Raw genomic sequence first — 19,278 nt, 5'->3', positions numbered from 1 at the left:
AAGTATTCCTTCTTTTTTACAGCAGCATAGTATTCCATTGTGTAGATGTACCACAGTTTTCTAATCCATTCATCTGTTGATGGGCACTTAGGCTGTTTCCAGATCTTAGCTATGGTAAATTGTGCTGTTATGAACATAGGGGTGCATATATCCTTTCTGATTGGTGTTTCTGTTTTCTTGGGATATATTCCTAGTAAGTTCATTTCTTTTTGTTTGTTAGTTTATTTTGTTCATATTCTAAATATAAGTAAAATCATATGATAACTGGCTTATTTCACTTAGCATAATACTCTCCAGGTCCATCCCTGCTCTTGCAAAAGGTAAGATGTCCTTCCTTTTCACAGCCAGGTAGTATTCCATTGTGTTAATGTACCACGGCATTTTTCTCACTCATCTACTTTTAATTTTAAAATTATCAAATTTACCTTTTATTATTTTACCTAGGCCACTTGATAATGGCAACTGTCTATCTTTAAATAATAGGAAGTACTCTTTAACACATAAACCTTCTTGCTCCTGAAGTCTTTGTTTCTGCTATAGAGGAATATAGAAGTTAGGAATGGCCTAGGTTCTGTAATCAAGAGTTTCTTGAGGTTCCTTCTACTGGACCTTATTATACTTAGCTATAGTCTTTGGGCATTACTGTTTAGAAATGTTTTGTATTTTAAATGAATTATTTCTATGGGCCCCTACAAAAGACTAAGTTTTAATAAGGTAACTTATTGAGTTGTTCAAAATGTCCATATTTTGTAACTTTCATACATTTAAGCCAGCCGTGGGCAAACTACGGCCCTCGGGCCGGATCCGGCCCGTTGGAAATGAATAAAACTAAAAAAAAAAAAAAGACTGTACCCTTTTATGTAATGATGTTTACTTTGAATTTATATTAGTTCACACAAACACTCCATCCATGCTTTTGTTCCGGCCCTCCGGTCCAGTTTAAGAACCCATTGTGGCCCTCGAGTCAAAAAGTTTGCCCATCCCTGATTTAAGCAATGCATTGAGCAATAATTATCCAGAAAAATACATCTTTTTAAAATATATATATTTTTATTGATTTCAGAGAGGAAGGTAGAGGGAGCGAGAGATAGAAACATCAACGATGAGAGAGAATCATTGATCAGCTGCCTCCTGCTCGCACCCCCTACTGGGGATGGAGCCTGCAACCTGGGCTTGTGCCCTTGACCAGAATCAAACCCAGGACCTTTGATTTCACAGGCCGATGTGCTATCCACTGAGCCAAACCAGCTAGGGCCAGAGTAATACTTTATGTCTTAATAATTCCAAGCCCTCTTCCCTAAAGAGGGGGGAAAAAACAGACCATTACTACCTAAATTTGTAATATAAAATTTTTCACTAGTGATATGAAATTCTTACTGATTTTTAAGACAGCCTCTGCCTTTTAATGGTGAATTTGAACTTTCTGGGGACTTATTTTTTATATAGACTCTTCAGATAAAGTGTATTTAAACCTCAGTAATTACTATAAATACTTTATCTGTTGAAAATGTTTATATACATTTTTTTATCAACAGACCATTTTTCTTCATTTTAGGAAGCAGAATGGGTTGATGAGAAAGAATCGCTTATTAAAGTAGCTGCAATTGATAATGGTCTAGCATTTCCTTTTAAACATCCTGATGAGTGGAGAGCATGTGAGTATTTAGAACCTTCTGTAGGTTCTCTAATTACCCTTTTTCCAGAAAAGGAAGGGAACAAAATTTATGATCATTAAACTGGCAGAATAAAAACCAGGTGACATATCATTCATTAGGACTTAATTTTAGGCACTAGATGCAGAGATGTGTGCTACATGGGACTTACCATGTATTTTCACTTATCTTTAGTTAACTGTGTCTGGTTTTGATTTTTTGGCTTATGTTAGCATTGTAAAGTAACTTTGATAGCTTTCCAAATTTAAATATATATATGATAAATATATATTATCTATATGTATAAAAGCCTAAGCGACTGTCTGACCATCCGACTGGTAGCTATGACACGCACTGACCACAAGGTGAGTTGGCAGCTGCTGTTCTCGGATGATGTACCCAGAACCAGAGAGGAGGGAGCCCGATTCTGGGGTGCATCACCAGAGAACTGCCCTCTCGCAATCCAGGACCCCTCGGGGGATGTCGGAGAGCCGGTTTCGGCCCGATCCCTGCAGGCCAAGCCGAGGGACCCTACCAGTGCACGAATCCATGCACCGGGCCTCTAGTATATAAATAACATGGTAATTATCTGTTTAATACTTTGGTAGAGCTTTATTTTAATGTTTTGGGGAACATTCACTGATAAAACAATTTAAGTCGTAGCTCCCTCCCCCTTTTTTTAGTGACTGGTGCTTTAACTGTCTTACCAGTCTCTACTGGTTTGGTTTCTATGTCTCAAAAGTCTGGTTTCTGTGTCTTCTTAAGCCAGTTTTAGACATGTTTATTTTGCTTAAAATTGTCCATATATTGAGTTGAGATATGGGTATAAAGTTTTTTATATAATTTTTTTATAAATAAGAAAATTTTTCTGTTTTACTAAGTATTTAGTGGTGAATTGTTGTCTGGAATTTGCCTTAAAATACTTGAGGATAGATGAAACCAATTTTATAGAAATTTGGGAATAATTGAATTGGGTTATTCAGAATATGGGAGCTCATAGTACTAGTTTTTTTCTATCTTTGTATATGTTTAAAATATGTGTAATAAATTTTAAAAGTAATCTCTGTATCTATGACTATGCCTCTCTTAAATTTCTACTGTTCATTAGTGGCCTTTTTTTCTTCATTAGAGTTACCAAAGATTTGTCTATTATAAAATATTGATCAAATTTTCAGTTTATTTGCTTTTGCTTTTTTGTTGATAATTTGTTTTCCATTATTATTTTCTTCTGTATTTATCCTATATTGCTTTCCTATATGTTTTTCTCTAGGTATCATTTTGACTAAGCCATAGATTGGGCATGCTGCTCTATTATTCTGCTTTATAGATTCATACTTTCAGATTTTCTTTAAATTTTTTTACCCTTTTTTTTTTTTTTTTTTTTTTTAGAGAGGAAGGGGGAGAGAGAGAGAGAGACAGAAACATCAATGATGAGAGAGAATCATTGATTGGCTGCCTTCTTCACTCCCCACATTGGGGATTGAGCCCACAACCCAGGCATGTGCCCTTGACTGAAATCAAACCCAGGACCCTTCATTCCGCAGGCCGATGGTTTATCCACTGAGCCAAACCGACTAGGGCCAGATTTTCTTTTTGACAGGAGTGATTTAGAAGTATTTTATTCGATTGTAAACTTTCTAGATCAGTTGATTTTTTTAAAAAACTGTCCATTGTTATTTTCAAGTTTTCTTTTTGATCTGTGAATGTGTCTGTGTGAAATCTACTTTTTGACACTTGTTAATAATTTCTGTGTAATCTAATATATGGCCAATTTGAAAAGAATGTGTTTGGGCACAATTAAAGCTTTTTAGTTGTTAGTCAAATCATATTCTTGACTTATTTTTTGACTATTTGATATGTTAATTTTGGAGAGAAAGTTAAAGTTCATTGTGATTGTGATTTTGTCAATTTTTTACATTTCTATACAGTTTTGCTTTGTATTTCACATTCCTAATGGCCCAGTACTTTATTTTGCCTGTGGTTTGTTCTTTTATCAGTGTGAAATATATCCTGCTTTATTCCTCTTATGGTTTTTTTGTCTGTTGCAACACTGGTATACTTTATTTCTTTTTATTAGCATTTACCTGGTATTATTCTATACTTCTATTTTTAACGTTCATTATTTTGTTTTAAGTATATGACTCATAAACATCACTTAGCCAGATATTTTTTAACCTAGCCTGAGATTCTTGTAATAGGTACACTTAATTCTGTAGCTTATCTCAATAAACTATTGATATTTTGAACTTTTACTGCCATCTTATTTTTTTTACCTTAAATTCCAATTATTTCTTTTTTTCCTATTTTTATTGAACTGACCTGATATGTCTTTGTTTCATTTATTTTTCTCTAATGATTTGGAATTTGTATACATATTGCACTTTAAAAGTGTTAAGTTAAAGTTACCTACAGTACATGTGGGAAATTTTATCAAACACACAGTTGGGGATTGAGGGTCTTTGAACTTGAAAGAAGAAATAGTATTGAGGATATAGTTTTTAAACTGTCATCTTGGTAGTGGGAGCCATGGTGTTGTTTGCTATTACTCAGGGAAGTCATGGTGAACAAACCATCACTAGGATAATTCAGAGTACGTAAGTACTCAGTGTTTCATGGTTGTTCTATAAATGAACAAGAAAAAAGGAGTAAGGATAGAATCTGAGGGAGTGGTGACATTGAAGAAGAAAAGCCATCCTAGGAGAGAAGTGACTTAAAAGACAGAAGGTAAACTTTGAGAGTGGTATCTCCAAAGGCACATTAGGAGATCAGGAGATGATCGAAAACAGTGCTATGTGATACAGAGACATTAAGTAGATGAGGACTGCAAATGGACCTTTGGAGAGGCTCCCATGTGATCACTGGTGGGAGAGAGTGATAGTAAAATTGTGGGGTAGGGATTGGAAGTAGAGTCAGGAGTTAGAATAAAGGCTTTTCTTTTGATGCAATTGATGAGGGAACGATAAAAAGGAAATTGGATATAACTTCAGGGAGATACGCAGGAAACTGAATATGCACTCTTACTGCTTTACAAATCTTTGAGTCCTGGCTGTGGAGATAATGGTCCTCTTGGAAGAGAACTACAGTTAGCTGGGAATGGCGGGTCTTTTATCCCTTAAAGCTAATCACTTATTTACCTACTGATGGTTTAAAATTTTAGAAGATCGTGTGTTGTGGTGGTCGTGGGGGTGTGTGTGTGTGTGTCTGTGTGTGTGTGTGTCTGTGTGTGTGTGTGTGTGTGTCCAATTCCTGATGATTTGTGGCTGGAAGGGCAGGGAGACCTCAGCCAACAAGTTTTTGATCTAGAGCTCTAAACAGATTATAGCTCTCTTAATTTCCAAACTTAGGAACCAGAGATTCAAATATATGTATTTATATAGGGCTGTTTGAAATAGACTCATATCAAAATTCTTACTCTTTAAAACCCAGAAACCTAACTACTTCAGGTAAAACCTTGTGTTTTGTTGTCTGAATTGAAAATCCAAACTTGGGTAATCTGAGTAATCTAGATAGCAAAGGATAATTGTTCTCTGACAACTTCTCTCTCCTGTCGGTTTTTTGTTTGTTTGTTTTTTGAGAACCTGGGAATTGTAGCAAAAGAACCAGGATATATACAAAATAAAAAAACAAAACAAAAGAACTAGGATAAATGTGGGTCAAAATACACCCTTTCCCCCTCTAATTAGAAACCTTTTTTTCTGTTAGATCCATTTCACTGGGCTTGGCTTCCTCAAGCAAAAGTTCCTTTTTCTGAAGAAACAAGAAACTTGGTTCTACCAAATATTTCTGACATGAATTTTGTGCAAGATTTATGTGAAGATCTCTATGAACTTTTTAAGGTAAATAAATTTTTAGTTTTAATTATTACAGAAAATGAAATCTTAAAATAGAAGAGGTTTTCTCGATAGAGTTAATTTGCAGTTTACTGTTTTTGGTATCACTTCTTTTTTTTTTTTTTTTTTAATTTTTTTTAAATATATTTTATTGATTTTTTACAGAGAGGAAGGGAGAGAGATAGAGAGTTAGAAACATCGATGAGTGAGAAATATCGATCAGCTGCCTCCTGCACATCTCCCACTGGGGATGTGCCCGCAACCCAGGTACATGCCCTTGACCGGAATCGAACCCGGGACCCCTCAGTCCGCAGGCCGACGCTCTATCCACTGAGCCAAACCGGTTTCGGCTTTGGTATCACTTCTTGCAGTAGAACTTGACATAACAGAAATAAATTAGCAGTTTTACTCTTACTCTGCAGGAGCATAAATTTGTGAAGTTACACTTAACTGTGAGTATTCTTTGAAGTGAAACTTAAAACTTGAGAAGTTATTTTCTTCAAAAGTTGAATATTTAAGTAATGACTCTAAAAATTATAACAAATGTTTGGTGACCTGTAATAATTTACTTCTTTCAAAAAAACCTAAACTCATTGGCAGTGGTTCTCAACCTTCCTAATGCCACGACCCTTTAATTCAGTTCCTCATGTTGTGGTGACCCCCAATTTCATTGTTACAAATTGAACATAACTAAAGCATAGTGATTAATCACAAAAACAATATATAATTATATATGTGTGTTCCAAAGGGGTCACGACCCACAGGTTGAGAACTGCTGGGCTAGAGTGTCATTTTAAATCCTTCCTGGAACAAGTTAGAGTATAAATAAACTATTCTTATCTTTCTAGGGGTATACAAAAATACCTCAGGTAAAAACTTTCTAATGACCTTAGGGGCCAAGTTGAAAGAGTTCATTTGTTTTCAAATATTTGATTCAAAGATCTTGAATTTTGTAATTATAATGATTTTTTTTTCTTTTCTGTGATAGACTGACAAAAGATTTAACAAAGCCACTTTTGAAAGTCAGATGTCTGTGATGAGGGGCCAGGTAGGTCACTTTTTCACACGCTTACTAAGAAAAAAATTCCTCTTTGAAATACTAATCAACTTTTTTCTCCATTGTGACCCAGATACTGTTTTATGCTGAACCAAAATAGCTCAGATGATTAGAAATGAAGTTGATTTCAATAGTATCTTTCCTCTATTGTCTTGTAAATTAGATATCACTGACTTTATTGTATTTTGTTTAGTTACCCAGAACCCTACTGTGAATTCTTTGTCTTTATTTTGGTAACTATCAGTATTTTCCTGATTGTTATCTTTTCCCCCCCAATTCCACCTTCTTAGAGCACTGGTGCCTTTTGATTATTTGTCTCATAGTAGAATGTGTTTGGCCTTTGCAAGAGCAGTCAGTAAATAACCGTGTCACCAAGGTTGAGCACTGATTGGGGCATAAAAGTACTAATTGTAACTCAGTCCTCTCACCCCTTCTCACCTCCTCTAAGAAGAAATACAAGATATTAGGTCGGCTGTTGTGGACCTGCAGGCTGGGCTGACTGACAGATTACAACGGGTCTTCTACTCTGTTAGTAGTATTTAAATTCCAAAAGGAAGACTTGAAATGAAAATAAATTACACTGTAAACACTATCTTTTGGTGACTTGTTAAATTAACTTTTTCTTCCTAAAATATACATTTAAGGTGGCTGTTTGCTGCATCCCTGGGGCAAAAAGATGAGTCTAGATTTTGCACTGACTGTTATATAACTTTAACAAATAAATATAATTAGCCCTAGCTGGTTTAGCCCAGTGGTTAGAGCATTGGCCTGTGTATTGAAGGGTTCCAGGTTTGATTCTGGTCAAGGACACATGCCAGGTTGCAGGCTCGATCCCCAGTAGGGGGCGTGCAGGAGACAGCTGATGATGATTCACTCTCATCATTAATGTTTCTATCTCTCCCTCTCCTTTCCTCTCTGAAATCAATAAAAATATATTTTAAAAAGTAAAAATAAAGGAATAAATATAATTAAATTAGATAATCATTTACTCACCAGTTGGTTGAGCTGGTTTGATTTCTGGTCAGGGCTCATGCCAGGTTTCGGGCCCAAGGCAGCGTGCTTACTAGAGGCAACTGATTTATGTATCACTCTCACATCGATGTCTCCCCCTCTCCCTCTCCCTCTCCCTCTCTCCCCCTCTCCCCCCTCCCCCTCCCCTTCCCCCTCCCTCTCCCTCTCCCTCTCCCTCTCTGTAAAATCAGTAATAACATGTAAAAGAAAGAACTGCTGTAAGTTAGGCTGGACAGTGGGGTGCGGTTTACTCAGTGGATGAAGAGTCTGGAGCCTCACAGGGATGTTTCCCGTAATTCAGGCATGAATGAAGGGCTTAGATGATCAGTGGCTGTAATTATATTGCAGTGTTACCATCCCAACTATTTTTGAGCTAAATTTTCAAGCATTAATAATTATGCCTGAATTTGACCTTTTTTGCTGGAAACAAATTAATTTATCAGTGTGCTCCATCTTCTGGCATTGTCATATCCTTAAATATATATCTTTATCGTAGGAATAATTTTAAAAAATAAAAGCTGTAAATAATTTTGTAAGCTTTTTAAGTGTTGATTAAAGTTGATACATGAGGAATTTAAATTTTAAAATACTTATCTGAAAAGTTATAGAGATATTCCATTACTGAATGTGGTCTATTAAAAGATACACCAGTCTCTATCTGATTTTTATTTATTAATATCCTATCTCATTCACAAAGGAGCTCTAGTATTATACAGATGTGTATAATAAAATAGAAAAATCACAGGATCAAGATAGGGGGCAAGAGCCTGGCTGGTGTGGTTCAGTGATTGAGCTTCAGTTGACCTATGAACCAAGAGGTCAAGGTTTGATTCCCGGCCAGGGCACATGCTGGGTTGTGGGCTTGATTCCCCAGTGGGGAGCGTGCAGGAGGCAGCTGATCAATGATTCTCTCTCATCATTGGTGTTTCTATCTCTCCCTTTCCCTTCCTCTCTGAAATAAAAAATATATATACATTAAAAAAAGAGATATGGGGAAATAAAAAAATAAAATGATGCCTTTATATGTTTTAATTTAATTTAATTTTTTTTATTTGATTTTGACTTATTTGAAACCAGAAAGAGCAGGGCACCTGACCGTGTACATCATTATGTAGCTCTCTAGTTTTAATTGTATTTTTTAAAATCTGGTGTGAAAAATCAGGTAGTATTTTTATATTCTAAAATAAATCAGTGCTTAATGAAACAGAGACTTAACAAACAAAAACAAATAACACTAACCTATGTTCCAAACAACAGAATCATCATTTAGCTATTTCCTTAATTGAGTCAAATTACTTGTGTTATTTCTATCACTTGTAATTATCCCTTAAATCCCTCTTTTCAGTTTTGCCAATTAACTTTATGATTTGTGCTTTGTACAACCAAGTCTTTTGCCCTCGTTTATACTAACTCTTTAGTTTTATACACATAATCAGTGACATAATCAGTGAGTGGATAGAGCGTCGGCCTGTGGACTGAAGGGTCCCAGGTTCGACTCCGGTCAAGGGCATGTACCTTGGTTGCAGGCACATCCCCAGTAGGGGGTGTGCAGGAGGCAGCTGATCAATGTTTCTCTCTCATCGATGTTTCTAACTCTCTATTCCTCTCCCTTCCTCTCTCTAAAAAATCAATAAAATATATTTTTAAAAAAAGAAAGATGTGAAATGGAACTCAAAACTAGAATGAAGAAATTTCTTTTAAAATCTAGGCTAGTAATGTTTAGGAAAGTTAAAGTTAAACTGTGTTTTGAATTTTACATTAAATAGCAGTAGGGCAAAATGTTTATTTTCTCCCTGTGCCAATATGGAACACTAGACCTCAGAAAATATTAGAGAAAAAAAAAGTGGAACAACAAAATAATGTTTCTCTCAAGTCAATCACTAACTTAAAAAGTTATTTATTTATTTCAACCCTATTTCCAGTACTAGTGTACTTTCCATAAAACGTGAGCTTTCCAAGAGAAAGTCCTCGCCCTAGCCGGTTTAGCTCAGTGGATAGAGCGTCGGCCTGTGGACCAAAGGGTCCAGGGTTCGATTCTAGTCAAGGGTACATACCTTGGTTTCAGGCTCCTCCCTGGCCTGGGCCCTGGTCTCTATCTCTCTACCTTTCCCTCTTACTTCCACTCTCCCTAAAAATCAATGGAAGAATATCCTTGGGTGAGGATTAACCAAAAAAAAAAAATTAAAAATAAAAGAGCGCTCCTTTTTCCATGCTTCTATTTTTGCTTGAAAACATGTATAAACTTCTTCCTTTTCCTAGTTTATGTTTCCTACTTAAGAGTTAGCTCTTAAATCTTTATTTTAAATGGCTGCCTTCTCCAATTCTGTAACCTACTTGTCCACTGGCCATGCATCTTGCTTTTTCATGGCACTTTTGTCTTCTAGTACATGGTGTAATTTACTTATTCATAATGTTTATCGATTCCTTCTCCTGCTAAAACGGAGCTCCATGAAGGCAGGGAGGATTTGGTTTGCTTTTTTAGTGTTGTATCCCAACACTAGAACAGAGTCTACCATGTAGTTTGCTTGCAGTAAATGTATTTGTTGAATGAATGGATAAGGCAAGTATTTAGTTTTAAAACCAGACTATTTAGACCAATATTTGTTTAGGTTCTATGCCAAGAATGTGTTTATTCAGTCTCTGATTTCATTCTTCTTGGACATTCTAGAATATTTTAAAGGTACCAGTTGGCAAAAGTTATTTAATTTTAAATTTGTGCACTTGTGTATATATATGTGTGTGTGTGTGTGTATAAACATACATACGTCCATACAATATATATTTAAGGCCGTTACCCTCATCATAATCTATTGAGCGTAAACAGATGAAATAAAAATTATAGTTATGAATAAATGATTAAACTAATGTCAGTGAACTGGAGGGTTTTTATCTTTTTTGAACTGGTGAAAATATCTCCTTTTCACAGATCTTAAACCTGGCCCAGGCTTTGAGGGAAGGGAAGAGTCCTGTCCAGCTGGTACAGATGCCTTGTGTGCTTGTGGAACACAGTCCAGGAAGAGCGAAGGGTCGGATTTCCCAGCTCAACAGTTCCTTCACCCAGACCTTCCACTGCAGGAAGCCTTTTTTTACCTCCTGGTAGCACATATAAGAGAACAAACTGTTGACATCATTGTGTTGTTAAAATGCTCCAGTTGCCAAAGCCTCAAGTAATACAAGTCTTTAAAAGGTTATGTTTTGAATGTAATCAAAAGTTTACAGTTTTTGTCCAAATATTAAATTCTTATTTCAGGGAAAAAGTGCCATATCTCCTATGTAGTATTTTTGTAGGAAAACTTGTACTTTGTTGTTGAAGTTAGTTTAAAAGGTAATTTCATGGTTTACACATTCTGAAATGACTATAATTACTTTAGAATTCCAAATATAAAAATAAGGTACTTGCTGACTTTGAATAAAATAACTTTTTATATACTTTTTAAACATTGAGAAGAATGTTCGTGTTAACTCTTCTCACATTATAAAGGCCTTTTGAGTGTAAAACTGGTCTTCTGAACTCTAATCGATTAGTTAATAGAAAAACAGGTAAGAATAAAGCAATGCTGCCTTAATTAAAAAGCTGCTATTTTAGAACTTGAATAAGTGCCCCTAAAGTGACCAATGTGAGCGACCAGAAAAGTATATCTTGGTTAAGTAATAGATGACCATTTTCTTTTTTGTACTTAAGAATATTTTTGCTCAAGTATATAACTATAGTGAGAAAAAGATCTAAAGATATCACCTTTAAAAAATGGAAACACTCAACTGAGATGAGGGAAATTATATAAAATTATAGTAGATTCATAATGTTTTTGAAATTCCAAAGTAGCATTAAAAATTCGTTTTTGTTCTTTGCATCAGATCAATTACATAATAAATTAGTACTACCCCAAAATACTAATCTTGTTTAATTTAGTACTTTGGTTAGTATTAAACTTCACTGAAAATTAAACCATACCTCAAATTGCATGTCGGATTGTATTTTAGGGTCCTAGGACATAAACTATTAAAAAATAATAGTAGTGTGCCCAGTGTGTGTGGCTTAGTAATTGAACATTGACCTATGAACCAGGCGGACAAGGTTCGATTTCCCGTCAGGGCACATGCCCCGGATTACAGGCTTGATCCCCAGTGGGCAGCATGCAGGAGGCAGCCGATCAGTGATTTTCTTTCACCATTGATGTTTCTATCTTTTTCTTCCTCTCCCTGCCTCTCTGAAATCAATAAAAAATATATATATTTAAATAACAGTAGTGTTTTAAGGGGCTTGAAAATCTCAATGTCATAATTACAGTCAAATTTAGAATATCAGCCCTAATTAAAGTGGACCATAACAGGTAATCACAAAATCATTTATATTTGGTTTTACATATCAATACATCTGACATCATGGGAATTTGTAGCACTTATAACTCACCAAGTGATTTAAATTAAGATGAACCCAATGTGAAGATGTAGTTCCAAAGAAGCAGAAGTTTCATTCTCTTCTTCAGGCTCCAAACAAATAACACCACCTCTTGGACTAAACTGGGTGGTTTGTGGTCGTGGCCATGATGAGTGAGAGTACTGCTGTCCAAGTAGAAATGTTCTCCTACCTCCACCCACCCTTCATCATCGAAAGGTTGAGGTGATGGAAAACTGGAAGCTTAAAGCCCAAGCTACTACCTTTAGATAAATACTACTAATTGAAATGTGCCTTTGAAGATGTGTTCTAAAAGAACTAAGTTGTTATGATGTAAGTACTGCTTTCATAACACGGTTGTTTTCAGTATTTTGAGAATTGCTATATTAATTTTTATAATGAAAACTTTAGTAAATTGCTACAGTTTTATATCCTAAAATTAAAACAGTGTGTAAATATTTTTTAAAGGTCTGATCAGGCCAGAAAAGTTAAGTTGAAATATTTAAGATGTGATTTTAAGTCAGAGTACATTGGTTATATTTTGTCAATTTTCATGAACTTAATTGTTATTTAAATGTTGTGTTAATTTTTTCAGTGAGTATGTTATAGTGTCAAATGGTAGACTAAAGGGAATAAAAACCATCATTGTCTTAAGGCGAGATTTCTCCGGGTGTATATATTGAATATTTAGAAAGTTTGTGAACACATTTATGTTTGTAAATGATGACAAACCACCATTTTCTTGCTTTAGATCATAGTGGTATAGTTAATTCTTTGTAATTCTAAAAGGTATATTTAACTGGAACCTTTATAATTGGAGACATTTTCATTTTTATTTAATTATATGCTGCTTATTCTCCCCCAAATTTGGCAGCAATTGAAGATTGTGGAAACATGGTGTTTTACAGACTTGAAAACAATTTGATTCACAATTTATTTTTAAACATTTAAAAAACTATACTAATGGAATTAAAACTTTACTTTAAAATGCTGGTGACATGCTACTTGATCAGATTACGTTGCAAGTCCTTTACGATATGTGAAGGGACAGGCAGCATCTTGTTTTACAGTCTACCTCCTCTCCCAGAGGTGCCGGGGCGCCTGTGCAGAGTGGTGGCGAAGACTCTCAGTGTCCTCTGTTTTCAAGCCTACGGTGCAGTTAGTTTGGGGCCATGTGACTGCGTTCTGACCAGTCACAGAGCTTTGGGGACAAGTGATGTGTGACTTTAGATGCGGCGGTAAAACTCACTGCCATCAATCAGTGGTCATGACTGAACAGTCTCCCAGCTTCCTGCTTGGCTGTAAACACACAGTTTGCAAAATGGAAACAGCGGGGACCTCATGAGGCACTGCTTAGAGAGGAGAGCCTGCTGACTTCATTGGACTGACATGAACAAGAAATAAATGTATGTATTTAGTCACAAAACTTGAATTTAGTCATTACTAAAGCATAATAGTCTGTCCTGTCCTGGGCATTATAATGTAAACAGAAAAATATAAATCATTTAAAAATAAAAAATCAATTATAGGAGGCATGATGACAACAGCAGTGGGTCTTCTTTTAATCTCCCAAATCCCCATGGAGCTATCCTATAGCAAAAGAAAAAAAAAACTCAGTGGCCCCATCTTCACTAAAATTAGGTGCTGGACTGTCCCCTGAATCCTAGAATCTGACTAAAACCATCAATAGCAACAGGATCATGTGGGAACAAGAGTTTTGAGGAGCAAGCAGAGAAAAAGTAAGGGAGAACTTGTGATGTTTGTAAGAGCCAAAGAACCCAGAATTTGGCAACATGTACTCAGCCCCAAAGGAGGAATCCACAGTAGTGGTGGCAAGCTCAGCCTGTAGATCCAAAAATCACAATCACAATTGGGAAGGGGCTGTCCAGCAATAAATTACTGTATCCTAGTAAAAGGAGCTTCAGAAAGGTATGAGGGTGCTAGGGCAACCTGGGTCTTCAGGGTTCTCAGGAAGTAGCGCTGTGAGCGCACATAGGCCTGCACCAGGGGAAACGATTGGCTATAGAACACACATTGACAAGGGAAGGACGCTGAGGGTAAAGGTGAGAAGGTTCAGACACTGAATAGAACAGGACCAAATAAAATAAGTCAGAAAATACCAAAGAGAACACAGAAAACCGTACTATCTAATACTGTTTAGTAACTTACAGGAGGGAGAACCCTAGAACCACAAAACGGAAATGCCTGGCTCACCTCACCTCCTACACAGGAATCTTTGAAAAATATAGATAAAACCATGTCACTTAAACATGACTAATACGCTCTTAAAAAACACACACAGGATAATCTGTTTAACACACCCACAGAAAATGAAGATAGCCCAGAAACATTTACAAAGCAGAGGAAAATAATGTTTTTTAAAATGCTAAAGGAATTTCAGAAATGATAGAACCTAAGAACAACATAACATCAAAATTGGGAAAGTTCAAAAATGAGATAGGCAAGCAACAGGGAGAAATAAGAGCTAACAGTTCAGGAAATTTTAGAGTTAAAAATATGTTTCAGGCTGTAACCTGTTTGGCCTGCGGACTAAAGGGTCCCAGGTTCAATTCCGGTCAAGGGCATGTACCTTGGTTGTGGGCACATCCCAGTAGGGGGTGTGCAGGAGGCAGCTGATCGATGTTTCTCTCTCATCGATGTTCCTAACTCTCTATCCCTCTTCCTTCCTCTCTGTAAAAAATCAATAAAAATATTTAAAAAATATTTTTCAGAAATAAACTAGAAGTAACATGACAAGGAGGCCTGCTTTCATTGCTCCTGTTCAGTATTCTACGGTAAAGCCAGCGAGTGCAGTAAGGGCAGGGAAGAGGTAAAAGGTATGAGGGTCAGAAAGTAAGAAATAAAAAATGTCATTATTTACAGATGACATAATTACGCAGGTAGAAAGTTCAAAATAATCTAGTAACTCTTAGAATTAATAAGTGAATTTTGTAAAGTTTATATACCAGCAACATTGGTTAGAAAAAGAAAATTTTTAAAGATACCATTTATAGCAGCAATAAAACATCAGATTCAATCAAAGATATGCAAGATTCTAACACCAAACTATGAGTATTGAGAAAATTGCAGTAAATATGGATGAGATGCCCACAGTGGTAGGTGTTTTTCAAACTGTCATTTTCCATGTTTCAATTATTAAAAGAACTAGAGGCCCAGTGCACGAAATTCGTGCATGGGTATGGTCCCTAGGCCTGGCCGTTATTCAAAGCACAAGTGTCAGGCATGGGAAGGCAGATCCCATCACCCCCACCCCCATGTAGCCGGCGAAAGGTTGCAGCCCCCCCACCCACCACTGGTCACTGCCCCCTGGTGGTCAGCACACACCATAGCAAGCAGTCGAACTTCCAGTCTCCTGGTTGAACTCCCGGTCCAACCACCTCCTGAGGAGACAATTTGCATATTAGGCTTTTATTATATAAGATAAGCCTTGCCCTAGCCAGTTTGGCTCAGTGGATTGAGCGTCAGCCTGGACTGAAGGCTCCCAGGTTCCATACCGGTCGAGGCCACATGCCCAAGTTGTGGGTTCATTCCCCAATTGGGGGGAGGGGGAGTGCAGGAGGCAGCTCATCAATGATTCTCTCTCACTGATGTTTCTCTCCCTCTCCCTTCCTCTCTGAAATCAATATAAATACATTTTTTAAAAAGAATAAGCCTTTATATGAGAATAAGTTTACATGAATGTTTTGTTTGCCAGCTTTATTAGTTTGCTGGGGCTGCCATAACAAAGTACCACAGACTGAGTGGCTTAACAAACAGAAATTCGTTTTCTGCATCTGAAGACTTGGAGTCCAAGGTCAAAGTGTCAGCAAGGTTGTTTGACCTGCCTCCTTGGTCTACAGAAAGCTCCTCATTGTGTCCTCACATGGCCTTGTCTCTGTGCACGCACATCCCCGGTGTCTCCAGCCCTAAAGAATTAGAACCCACCCATATAACCTCATTTAACCTTAATTACTTCTTTTAGGGCCCTATCTCCAAAAATAGTCACATTGGCAGTTAGGCCTTCAACATGAATTTTTTTTTAAAATATATTTTATTGAATTTTTACAGAGAGGAAGGGAGAGGGATAGAGAGTTAGAAACATTGATGTGAGAGAAACATCCATCAGCTGCCTCCTGCACACTCCCTACTGGGGATGTGCCCGCAACCAAGGTACATGCCCTTGACCGGAATCGAACCTGGGACCCTTGAGTCCGCAGGCCGACTCTCTATCCACTGAGCCAAACCGGTTAGGGCCAACATGAATTTTGAGGAGGACACATTTCAGTCCATAACACCACCCAAAGTAAAAAACTTAAGCAGCTACATACGCATTCAATGTCTCTAACGTAGCCAAGGTCAGCCTCTACCTTAGCCAATACTGCAGTCCAGTCACCTTCTGAGTCATATTCCTAATGGAAGACTGAGATCATAAGAACACCCACCTGTAAATATTTTCTAAAGTGAAGCCTGAGAGTCTTTCTTCCTAATATTGTGCAGGAACTTTTCAACCTGGATTTGTAATAATTATTTTGTCTACAGAGATAAATGTCTTGCTTACTGCTGGGCTCTTGGTTCTGTTCTACGTAATTGTAAACCAGAGCCTCTCATTTCTCACTCATGGCAGATACATGAATTTGCTTTAGCTAGTTTTCATCTCCTTTATAAAATCCCAACTCCTGAATAGATAATAGTTGGTGTGATGGTTATAAATCCCTGATTGAATTCAACACATTTATTAGGTACTCACTGTATGCCAGATTCTCCAAAAGGTATCAGAAAATCTGAAAATGGTATCAAATATTTTCTGTCCGGCCGGTGTGGCTTGGTGGTTGAGCATCGACCTATGAACCAAGAGGTCACGGTTCAATTCCTGGTCAGGGCACATACCTGGGTTGTAAGCTCAATCCCCATTTGGGGGCGTGCAGGAGGCAGGTGATGAATGATTCCCATCATTGATACTTCTATCTATTCCCTGCCCTTTCTCTCTGAAATCAATAAAGCCGAGGCCGGTTTGGCTCAGTGGATGGAGCGTCGGCCTGCGGACTGAGGGGCCCCAGGTTCGATTCCGGTCGAGGGCGTGTGCCTGGGTTGCAGGTGCGTCCCCAGTGGGAGATGTGCGGGGGTCAGCTGGTCGGTGTTTCTCTCTCATCAATGTTTCTAACTATCTCTCTCCCTTCCTCTCTGTAAAAAATCAATAAAAAAATATATTTACAAAAAAAAGTGTTTGAAATCAATAAAAATATATTTTAAAAAATATATTTTCTAAGGAATAAGGTCCTTCCTGATCTTTGATCATATGTCCTACTTCTGCACATTTCTACCTTTGCCTCTTAGATTATAAATTCTTTGTGTACAAGGGAAGGAAAGTAAGTGCTTTGTAAACTAAATGCTTGACTGCCTTTGACTTGAGCTCTCAACATTTTTCTTATTTATTATAGAAGCATATTTTTAATGTCTAGATTTCTCTTGGATTGTGGAGGGTATGACTCATTCAGCCTCTTGGCCCATGGATCAAATATGTATATGACAAAAATGCATTTATCTAAGCAAATTGCATTATTTTTTCATTGAATTTATTGGGTTTACATTGGCTGGCCAAACCAATAGGTTTCATGTGTACAACTCAATAAAACATTATCTTCAGACTGCATCATGTGCCCATCACCCCAGCAAACTGCATTATTAATCAGCATCATTTTATTCAATAAGTTTTTGCCTGCTTCAGAATCCATGTAAAGAATTCTTTGAGAAAAATCCTTAAGCTTAAAAGGTTTTATTCTACCACCATGTAATGCAATAGATTTAACTTTTGTCATTTCAAAATACTGTAAACTTGCTTATGTTCTAATATTCCTATCTTTAATAAATGGAACCCTAGCTTGTTTGGCTCAGAGGATAGAGCATCGGCCTGCAGACTGAAGGATTCTGGGTTCGATTCCCATCAAGGCCACGTATGTTGATTACAAGCTCAATCCCCAGTGTGGAAGGCAACCAATCGATGTGTCTCTCTCTCATCAATGTTTCTCTCTCTGTCTCTCCCCTTCCACTCTCTCTAAAAATCGAGGGAAAAAATATCCTTGGGTGAGGATTAACAAACAAACAAACAAATAATGGAAGATGTGCCACAATTCTCTTTTGACTAAGAGTTTGAGATTGGAATAGACCTGCTTGTAAGTCCTGGTCCTGCCCCTTACTAGTTCCGTGTCCTTGGTCAGATCTTGAAATCTCCCACATGTAAAATACATGAGCTAATGGTAACTTCAGAGATTTGTACCGAGGACGAAATAAGGTATATTTTGTGAAGAGGGCGGCACAAATTCTGTTAGTTATAGATTTGGTTTCCACCCGAGAAGCTGTCTGTGTGTATTAATGGCACGCTTGGAGTTTTGGTTTTAGATGATGAGATAAAGCATATGTCTGTGTTTCTGAGTTTGGATTATTGCATAAAGGGGATTATTGCACATGCAAATTTCTAGATTTGATATCGTCTTTCCTGGAGCATGGTGACAGATTTGGGATCAAAGGGCTATTTTAAAGTGTTCTGTTGTATGACAGGGGCTGACTTGTGGTTGAGAGGGAAAGGCACCTTAGGTCACCGGGTAACAGTAAGAGACTCCCTGAGAAACGAAGTGACATTTCAAAAGGTTTCTCTTTTGTTCTGAATCCTGGCACCTGGGTCCAGCCTGTGAAATGCTAACATGGCTGTTGGTGACTGTGCCTCCGCCTGGCGGGTTTTTAGACCTGAAATGGAAAGCATGTGATATCAAAAAACAAAAACAAGGGCAGCCAATCACTCTGTAAACAGCACCATGTTTATTTTTCCTTTGACTCCAGAAGCCTGGCCGCTCCTAAGCTCTGGTTACAGGATTCTCACCTGACAGGCAAGACTTTAGAAACCATAAAAATCAGGTAGCCTCCCCTTTCCAGAATGTTGTATAAGCATCTCTGGGCTGATCCCTGGCTGCCGGAACTGGTTTAACCTGCTTCAGTGACAGGTACGCCTGACCGCCTATCAAGGTGGATAAAACTGCCTTTTATCTCACTGTGGCTTTGGGAACAATCCAGAAAGCTATTCTACCCTTCAAGTGTTTGCCAAAAATTGCAGTACTTAAAGACAATCAGGAACCGCATTTAAACTAAGGTATGTACTGGTTTAAACCAAGATCACCACTGCCCTGGCAGCTCCTAAGCAATGTGACATCTGGCTACACCTGCTATCCGAGCTGTCAGCGAGGAGTTGGAAATGCACACTTCTCCGAATCTCCAGCTAAAATGCTGCTCATCTACTGGACAGCATCCACCTTAATATGTTTCGAGGGGAAATATTATTAC

The 19,278-nt window shown here is 37.4% G+C and overlaps 1 protein-coding gene across 1 annotated transcript in view; it reads left to right on the top strand.

Moving 5' to 3' along the window:
- The window catches only part of PI4K2B (phosphatidylinositol 4-kinase type 2 beta), a 30,718-nt gene extending 16,502 nt beyond the window's left edge, over positions 1-14,216 (top strand). The window contains exons 7-10 of the mRNA XM_070398521.1: positions 1,556-1,655; positions 5,355-5,488; positions 6,471-6,530; positions 10,477-14,216. Of these exons, the coding sequence (XP_070254622.1) occupies positions 1,556-1,655; positions 5,355-5,488; positions 6,471-6,530; positions 10,477-10,650 (468 nt within the window). The 3' untranslated portion in view covers positions 10,651-14,216. The remainder of the gene's footprint in view (positions 1-1,555; positions 1,656-5,354; positions 5,489-6,470; positions 6,531-10,476) is intronic.
- Positions 14,217-19,278: the final 5,062 nt, after the last annotated feature.

Source organism: Myotis yumanensis, unplaced genomic scaffold (genome assembly GCF_028538775.1).
Source record: "Myotis yumanensis isolate MYYU_CA2020_CCGP unplaced genomic scaffold, mMyoYum1.0.hap1 SCAF_1, whole genome shotgun sequence".
NCBI classification, from domain to species: Eukaryota; Metazoa; Chordata; class Mammalia; order Chiroptera; family Vespertilionidae; genus Myotis; species Myotis yumanensis.
The sequence above is the reverse complement of the archived record's forward strand: the minus strand, read 5'-3'. Positions and strand labels throughout refer to the sequence as shown.